The sequence below is a fragment of the Notolepis coatsorum genome (assembly GCF_963971535.1).
Source record: "Notolepis coatsorum genome assembly, contig: SCAFFOLD_94, whole genome shotgun sequence".
NCBI classification, from domain to species: domain Eukaryota; kingdom Metazoa; phylum Chordata; class Actinopteri; order Aulopiformes; family Paralepididae; genus Notolepis; species Notolepis coatsorum.
Window position 1 is genome coordinate 17,345 of NW_028168931.1, and position 9,749 is coordinate 27,093.

Below are 9,749 nucleotides of genomic sequence, written 5' to 3' on the forward strand. Positions count from 1 at the left end.
CCCAGCCAAAAAATTTTACTAGAAGAATAATTTCCATTGAAAAAACCCTCTGCTCTCTCGCAGATAGGTAGCTACCCATCCATGACAGAGCAGAAGATGAAAAACCACAACATTGGAATTTTCTCTATTATCTTGCCCAGTATAGGAAGTAGACTCATAGGTCGACATATTTGCTCCTGTGAAGATATTTTATCTTTCGGCAATGGTATAACTTTAGACTCCTTCCACTTCTCTGGGAATATACCCTTTGTGCATATTATGGTATCAGTGTGAGAACATCTGCCCATGATAATGATTCATTTTATTTATATAGCACTCTTCAAGAACCCAAAGACACCGATATGGCCAGTACATTTGCTTCCCTCACTGCAGCCGAGATCCCCTTGGGCAAGGCACTGAACACCAATATCTGAACTCTCTGTGGATATATGCACATACCATCTTCAACAGAACTGATGTACTGAATACAGGGCTGCTTTGTGCTGCTCAACTATCAACCTGCAGTACCCCGGGTTTCTACTTCCTAGACATTTTTATTGATCAAATTCTATGAATTCCCCATGACAAAATACAAATGTCTATGTTCAGTTGATAAAAAGTATTGTTGAATAGTTCATTTTAATTTCATTTCGGCCAGCTACAACAATAATTTGGGATTTAAGGAATAGTTGGACCCATAGTCTTATTTCTTACTTATCACTGATTGATGTTGATCGTAAAGAGTCCTTTCTCAGCAGTGGGATACATTTCAGGGACATGTACTGTATAACTGAACCCTTGCATTGAAAAACCATACCTGTATAAATCTGTTCAATTTTGGTGAAGATGTATTTGCAGTTGTGAAGTTAATCTAAATCACTTGGTGTGAATGTGATATCGCAAAAAACTACCAAACCTGTACTTTCTTTAACTATGAATGAACACAACACTCTAACTTACGATCTTTAGATAATAAAGTATTCAATCATCCATAAAGACAAACTTTCAAATTCCTTTCAAATCCTTCTACCATCCGCCCGTCAGCGAGATGGAAAGAGGAGTCAGACAGGTATGTTTCTCGCTGCTTCCAGTCCTTCTTTCACAAAGTTACATTTTGAACTCACGTGAACTCCTACGCAACTAATTTCAGGTGCCCATCCGACCCGTTGAATGCAGCGTGTCATCATTATTCAAACGCGTTGGAATTTACATCCAAATTAATGGCAGTGCGATATATTCCAACAACGCCATGATGACACGTCCATCTCCGGCTCGTGGGTTAGATAAAAGGGAGGGACTGGCATTGAAGAAAATGAAAGACACAATGGACTGAATGGAAAAGGAAATCACTCATTTTTATTGGATTTCTACGAATGTAGACATACCTGCCCACTAAAAATAAAATATGCAAAGTAGGTCAAACAATGGAGGTTTGAGTTGAATGGAGCCAAGCCTATATCCATACTCCCCACCCCAATCTCATGATGCGCCACCATTCAAGGTAGCCCCCCGAAAAAATTATATTCGACTCTCCTCACAGAAATGTCTCTTCCCGAGTTGTAATTCATATGCGGGAACGCGAAATCGGACTCGCCTTTCTAGCGGCAGATTAAAGATGCCATCGATATAACCGGGTGGATGTGACACGGAACTGTCCCTGAATGAATGAAGTAGCGATGAAAAGTCATATCTCTACACGAAGGCAAAGGGAACACAGCCGGGGTCGATTAACATGCATCTCTGGGGGGGGTGTAGTCGACGGGGCTAGCGCACACGTTTCAATGCAACGTAATTATAAGGCATATCAATAAGGTTATTTCAAATGTTCATGCGACTTTAAACCCGTCTCGATTCTATTCTTGGCATAAATAGCAGAGGGGGGGGGTTCTGAAGCGTACTCTAGACTAAGTAGTAGACGCAACACACATCTATATACATTGAGCTACATCTACACAACATCTCTTATAGAGTCACAATAAAGAGGGAATCAAATACATTTCTACAGGATTTTACATCGATAATAATAAGTTATTTCAGACGTCGGAAGATTTAAAGACTACAGCGTGACTTCATGTTCGTCATATTGCACGACTGCAAAGCAGGACCACCGCCAAGCCCGGGTTAAGGACCACCAGGTACAACCCTCAGGACCACCGCCGAGCCCGGGGTGAGGACCACCAGGTACAACCCTCAGGACCACCGCCGAGCCCGGGGTGAGGACCACCAGGTACAACCCTCAGGACCACCGCCAAGCCCGGGTGAGGACCAGGTACAGTAGTACCCTCAGGACCACCGCCAAGCCCGGGTGAGGACCAGGTACAGTAGTACCCTCAGACCACCGCCAAGCCCAGGTGAGGACCAGGTACAGTAGTACCCTCAGACCACCGCCAAGCCCAGGTGAGGACCAGGTACAGTAGTACCCTCAGGACCACCGCCAAGCCCGGGTGAGGACCAGGTACAGTAGTACCCTCAGGACCACCGCCAAGCCCGGGTGAGGACCAGGTACAGTAGTACCCTCAGACCACCGCCAAGCCCAGGTGAGGACCAGGTACAGTAGTACCCTCAGACCACCGCCAAGCCCGGGTGAGGACCAGGTACAGTACCCTCAGACCACCGCCAAGCCCAGGTGAGGACCAGGTACAGTAGTACCCTCAGACCACCGCCAAGCCCGGGTGAGGACCAGGTACAATCCTCAACCGAGATTCAGTGTGTTGTATTTTCAAGTCATCATTTGTTCACTCATTCCTAGTCAAGTAAGGGGTTTACTCTTAATGTCTACCGGGACACATTTGGGTTTGAGAGGTTATTGCTTACTGCACTGGGATGAAGAGCACTTTTCATGGACACAAAATGTACAACAACAAAAAAAAGATCCAATGGGTCTTAAGACTTATGGTTAGGTTACAATGTAAAGTGCAAACACTATACCGTTAACTCCAAAGCTTCATAATGACAGGCAGAATCTGTAATGCAGTCACGCAGCGACCACCTCTTGGTAAAAAAAAATAAACGTTTTCTTTTTTTTCACTTTGACGTGTAACAATAATAATACTTAAAAAAAAAAAAAAAAAAAAAAGCACAATACCAAGTGGGGGCTCTTTTGCCTGGAGGTGGCCGTTTGATGACATTACAGACTCTACCTTTAAGGTCTTAATTCAAACACAGAATTAAATGTGTAACCGGGACCACTCTACAGTAACTTGTTGATCGGGTTAGTTTCACAACGGACCGACGGGTCTGTCCATCTCAGTGACATGCAGTAGTACACATGGGTGAACAGTACGGAAACTGAATAACAGTAATGTCTTTAACAGCAGTGAAGACAACGGCTATAAAATACAGACGGTAAACAGTGCTGTTTTCCTACTATTGCTGAACTCTCAACTGCTGCGTACAATGAGAGAATGTCATGATGCATCTCGGCCATTAACATGTACTTTTCAGGACTTATTGTAAACACGGAATGATGACTCAGTTATTATACCACAATAATAATGATTAAATATGTATAAAAAAACAAACGTGATAACAGAGGCTGGCTGTGACTTCTAAAGGGTCAAAAGGGTCACAGGGGGCACAGATAGAGGACTCTGTGTGTAAAAACCATCGAGATGCATAGAGAGAGCACTTCTGAAAACCCCCGTTCTTCTGCAACTGTTCTGTACACCGCCACCTAGAGGCTGATTTTATTCTGTACAGGAGGCGACAGATCCCCCATCACCCCTTTGTTCCGACAACCTCTGAATCTCAAATGAGGGAAGAAACAGTGTTGTCTTCTGGGTAGAAAATGGGTGGAGTTACTGAATTTGCTGGCGGCTGTGGGAACACCTCGGCTATTATCGTGTAGACAGGAAGTGCTCACTCTACCTGTAATCCCTTTGGTTAACACAGAATGGCAGGTCCTATACGTGGGATACGATTTAAGACAGTTGAAGACAACAAACCTGGCAACCCTCTTGGCTGCACAAGACCTCTTAAGTTGTGTTTTGTACCAAGGTACAAGGTATTTCATGTCATGAAAAGAAAAGAAAAAAAACACACACACACATAAGAGGCTGGGATGGAGAATAGTGAATACATAGAAATCACAATTCTTAGAACCTCTACACCTCAACCCAGCGGAAAAAGGGGGATAATGGCAAGACAACCTGCATGGCAGCCCATTAACCTGCGACCATCTCACTGTACTGTACCACAGCTCATATAATAGAATATTTATATATATATATATGTTTTTTGTTCGTTTGTTTTTTTACATACTAAAACATATATTTCTAAAATGTCTCATACAACTACCAACGTCCCCCTAACGGTTCTCTCACTGATTTGACAGCATCATGCAACAAGCAGGCCAGGCCTCCCAGGCCTCTACGCCGCCCGGCGTGACCAGCGGTGAGGTCATGGGGGACACAGACATGTTTTACACAAACAGCCGGGGAAAGAAAAGCCTTGTCGTTATCTGCTGCGCGGTCCATGCTACGCGTACAGAGGAGAACAGAGGAAGTCCACTCTTCCCATCGCAGGGTCTGTCTGTGTGTGTGTTTATACATAGAGAATCTTTGTGTTTTGTTCTACATATTTTGGTTTGTTTCATCCGTGCGTACGTTAGTGTGTGTTAAAAGGTAGAATCTGTAAAACAGTGACCTCCAGGAAAAAGAGCTTCACCTGGTATAGCACTTTGTTTACATTTTTTTGTTTTGGTCTGTGTGGGTGGGTTGGAGTTTACTATAATTCTACGACCTGTATCATGTCTTCTACTACCTGTACCCCCCCTCCTCCCCCCTCCCCTGTGCTGCTATGCTGCCTGAATTTCCCCAAGGGGATCAATAAAGGAATATCTTATCTTATCTCATCTTAGTCATTTCTCCAGAAGTCTCTTGGCAGAGCAGATCAAAACCAAAGAAAGGTAAACAAAGAGGAGGTTAGAGGTCGCCGTTTGGCGGCATTACAGATTCTACCTTTGAATTATATATGCATACTTGTGTGTGTGTGTGTGTGTGTGTGTGTGTTATTTCTCCTGCAGCAACAGGGGGATGTTGATGTTCCAGCCGATGGCCTGTCTGTCGAAGCCGCAGGTGAACAGGTTGCAGGCCTGGCTCTCCTCGTTCCAGGCGGAGCAGCACACCATGCGCCGGTGGCCCTGCACACACACACAATACAGAATGAATGAATGAAAACTTTATTAACAGATTGCAGAATGGGTACAATACAGTACGGCTCAATACACACAATTGTTAAGGGGATGCAGACCAGAGAAAGACGTCTTGTTTACATCAGGGTCCCCCATTTTCAATTCATAATGACATACACAACATAATGACATACAGGTATATAGTACTGTTACATTTGTGACATATACGATATGCAAATATACAGTACTGTTACCCAGAATCCTAACAGATAATATATACATATGATGGGGAGGAGACTGTGAGTTTGTACCACCCACACACACACACACACACACACACACACACACACACACACACTCTCAAGCACACACACACACACACTCACTCACTCTCATGCACAGTTGCACACACATACACACTCACTCACTCATGCACACACACACACACACACACACACACACACACACACACACGGCTGTTGGATGAAAGCCTCCAACAGCATCTTCCCCCCCAAGTACACTTTTTGAGAGTTAAAATAGGGTGCCGGGTATCGAAATGCAACACTGTTATGGTAACGGTCAAATCACTTCAATACTAATCGATATTTGCAAAATGCTGTGCCATTGAAAACCTAATTCTGATGAGGATTCTGGACATTTTCAAGCTGACATTAGACTCTGTTGTTGAGCTGGCTGTGCCTCTCCTAGCTGACGTTAGACTCCAATGGAGCGACCGCACAACAGGCAAAGAATGTTTACTAAAAACAATGTAAATGTGTACTTTCAGGGTTAAAAAGGAAATATTAGCCTGTATTTTAAGATATATTTGGCTTTTATTTTGCCCAGCTTCCTCCTTTTCACAATTGTATTTCCATTTTAGTATTTATTGTTTGATGGTAAATCGGCTGGGATTATCATGATTTTTATTTAATTTAATATAAGCATTATTTTAATTATTGTATACACAGGTTGTATTTTGTGGTTCCTAGAATTGTGAAACCACAATAGATAGCTTCAACCCAAGTAAAACAAATCAAATTGGAGTTTAAGTGTAAGGAACGGTGACTTACTGTACACACACGCACACCGTGCACACATTTCAGTCTCTTACTTCCTGTTTATTTATTTAACACGGAACACTGAGCAGAGACGCCTTGTTGCAGGTCAGAAACCCTACGGGCCTTTGTTACAAGTGGGACCTGTCAAAACACTGCAGGACACTAAATATATCATGATACAACTAAGATCCCTGTACGCTCGTCTCCCATTGGTCCTGTCCCCTCCCACACTCCTGTACGCTCGTCTCCCATTGGTCCTGTCCCCTCCCACACTCCTGTACACTCGTCTCCCATTGGTCCTGTCCCCTCCCACACTCCTGTATGCTTGTCTCTAGGCATGCTCGATATTGGCTTTTTTACCGATACCGATATACCGATATTGTCCAACTCTTAATTTCCGATACCGATATCAACCGATACCGATATATGCAGGGTTTCCCCCCCCCCCCCAAAAACTGAATAATTTCAGGTCATTAACATTACATATCTCTTGTTGTGGAATTAACACAACATTATGCATACTTTTGACAATAAATAAAATCAGAATTTGTTCTTACTTGCTTGCCTGGGTAAATAAAGGTTATAGAAATGTATAAGCCCTTTTTTTTATTTTTTTTTTGAAAACAGATACCGATATTTTCCGATATCACATTTGAATGCCGATATCGGTCGATAATATCGGTAGGCCGATAATATCGGACATCCCTACTTGTCTCCCATTGGTCCTGTCCCCTCCCACATTCGTGTTTGCTTCTCCATGTTTCAAACATCTCTGCCCCAAAGAGGAAGTAAACTAACCGGTGCTACTCACGCTCATATTCAACATTGAATAAATTACATTATATGAATTGTTCATAATCTTTTTTGTGCCTACTTTACAAATAAAAATCGAAAATTAGTTTGAAGTAATAATTTCACTTCACAGTGTCTGTGACAGCCATGTTTATTCACAGTGTCCATGAAAATGACAATGAACGCAGTCATAAAGTTAAGATAGTCCGTTTACTTTACCGATAAATATATCACTGCATAATTCATTCATGTCCAGACAAGCTTAATATTTAGTTATTTGTCATAGTATTAATCACATGCAGTTCAAAGTTATTATCACATTCTCTAATGTGGTCACGGAGGTCAGTGAATAGTCCGTTATGAGGCTGTATCATAGGCTGTGTGACGTACAGGTATAGTGTGTAGTGTACCCCCCCCCCCCCCCCCCCCTCCTCCCGTCGGTCCAGTGCCCGGGTCATACCATTCTGTTGCTGCGGGGGAGCCGGGCCAGCCTCACGCCGTTCATGTCGAACAGTCGCACTTGGCGATTGTCGTGCGGGAGAGCGATGATCCTCTGGTTGGTGGAGACACTTATCCTGCCGGATCAAAGACAACGGCTTTAACACTTTGCACCAGCTGAGGGTCACACAGGGTCACCGCTATCTGCAACACGTTCAAACCTATGCTCCCACAGCCCTATGGTACCACAGCCCTATAGTCCCACAGCCCTATTGTATGTTCCCACATTTGCTTTTTTCATGAATTTGTATCTGATTTTATCCCCCTTTCTTTTAATTTGGTAGCCAATTACACCCAACCTATTATTCAATTGTCCTCTGGTAGTAGAGGGTTCGTCCGGGAACATAGGGCTGTGTGACCATTGGGCTGTGGGAACATAGGGCCTCATTTTTTTTTTTATCTTGGAAATGTGGGAACAGAGGGCTGCGTGAACATAGGGCTGTGGGAACATAGGGCTGTGGGAACATAGGGCTGTGGGACCATAGGGCTGTGGGACCATAGGGCTGTGGGAACATAGGGCTGTGGGAACATAGGGCTGTGGGAACATAGGGCTGTGGGAACATAGGGCTGTGGGACCATTGGGCTGTGGGAACATAGGGCTGTGGGAACATAGGGCTGTGGGAACATAGGGCTGTGGAACATAGGGCTGTGGGAACATAGGGCTGTGGGAACATAGGGCTGTGGGAACATAGGGCTGTGGGAACATAGGGCTGTGGGAACATAGGGCTGTGGGAACATAGGGCTGTGGAACATAGGGCTGTGGGAACATAGGGCTGTGGGACCATAGGGCTGTGGGAACATAGGGCTGTGGGACCATAGGGCTGTGGGAACATAGGGCTGTGGGAACATAGGGCTGTGGGAACATAGGGCTGTGGGAACATAGGGCTGTGGGAACATAGGGCTGTGGGACCATAGAGCTGTGGGAACATAGGGCTGTGGGAACATAGGGCTGACCCCGTTCAAACATGTGGCGTTTTACAGCTTGAAAACATTTTAAAACGTGACGTTAAGAACTGGGAGGGGCATTTAAAATGTCAATCACTTTGAGATGTTCCTATTTGTACACACGTGAACAATCAACAACAGCTGTCCCTGTATTCACCAGTTGAGGGTTTTGTTTTTCTTCAAATAATTGTGAGGATCTATAAAAGGATAATTACTGATAATTGCAAAATTGATAAATATGTCAGACATTTTGAAGTTGGCGTAATATAATCACATATGAATATAATAGAACAGAAGCAAAACAAAATGAGTGACATCGCTACAGGTAACCTGGACATACTGAAAAATATGTGCCAAAACAAATATTGTCTAATACTGTTTGAAAATAGTAACGCCTATTGGTAACCAACCCCCACCTCCCACCCCATCCAATCAGCTTGCTCCCTCTGCCCACCTGTTGACGGCCGAGTCAGTGCGGATGGTTGCTATGGGCGACCTCATGTTCTTCAAGTCCCACACCTTGACGGTGCGGTCGTCACTCCCCGACACCACGTTGTCTCCCACCGTGAACACCGCTGATGTCACCGTACTGGAAAGACACACACACACAAACAAACACACAGAAAAAGAGAAGTGTTAACACATTATTACACTTAGCGGCATCGCTCACTTGTGTTTTCTTCTCCCCATAATGGACAATGGCAGCATTCCAACTCCAATATCACAGCAGAAACCCTTCCCACAATACAGGACATTATGAAACACCTCAGACTCAACAAATTAATAAGCTATCAGAAAGTATGGGCCGAGTGTGTCTAAAGAGAAGTCGGTTCACTCTGCTACCACCTTGATAACGGGGACTAACGAGACATGACCCTTATCTCTTTGAACGTAGAGTCATCCGTATCTTTCATATTTGAAGTCACTGGTAAATTACTGAAACACAAATGGACTATTTTGTAATTAGTAATTTAGTAAAAAAGAATCCCCACACTTAGACCAGCCTCTAACGCACAAGCAAGATGCCACTGAGTCCTTAGTTAACAGCCTTTTTAGCAGAGATAGTGTGGCCTTTTAAACATTTTAAAAGTCACACTTTACCTCAAGATGCAGCTAATTATAATCTTAATTATTTTCTTTTATTATTTGTTTTGTAGCAAGTAGTTTCATTGTTTCCGTCATCTTCAGTGTTATGGATTTCCCCATTCAGAACTACCTCAGTGTTCCGTCTCCTCATCATGTAGTCTGGTACACATTCAACACAAGAATGAAGTGTGAATTATGCTATATTATGCTATGTTGTGCGGTGATCTGAGCCCCCTCCTCTACTCGCTTTACACGCATGA

General features: G+C 43.8%; 1 protein-coding gene across 1 annotated transcript; it reads right to left on the reverse strand.

Annotated features, from left to right (window-relative positions):
- Nucleotides 1–1,313: 1,313 nt before the first annotated feature.
- On the reverse strand, nucleotides 1,314–8,992 carry LOC311248826 (WD repeat-containing protein 37-like; the record flags this gene model as incomplete). Its single annotated transcript, XM_084339649.1, has 3 exons — nucleotides 1,314–5,119; nucleotides 7,421–7,535; nucleotides 8,858–8,992. Coding segments are annotated over 3 exons (382 nt in total), but the record flags the coding sequence as incomplete, so codon positions are not given.
- Nucleotides 8,993–9,749: the final 757 nt, after the last annotated feature.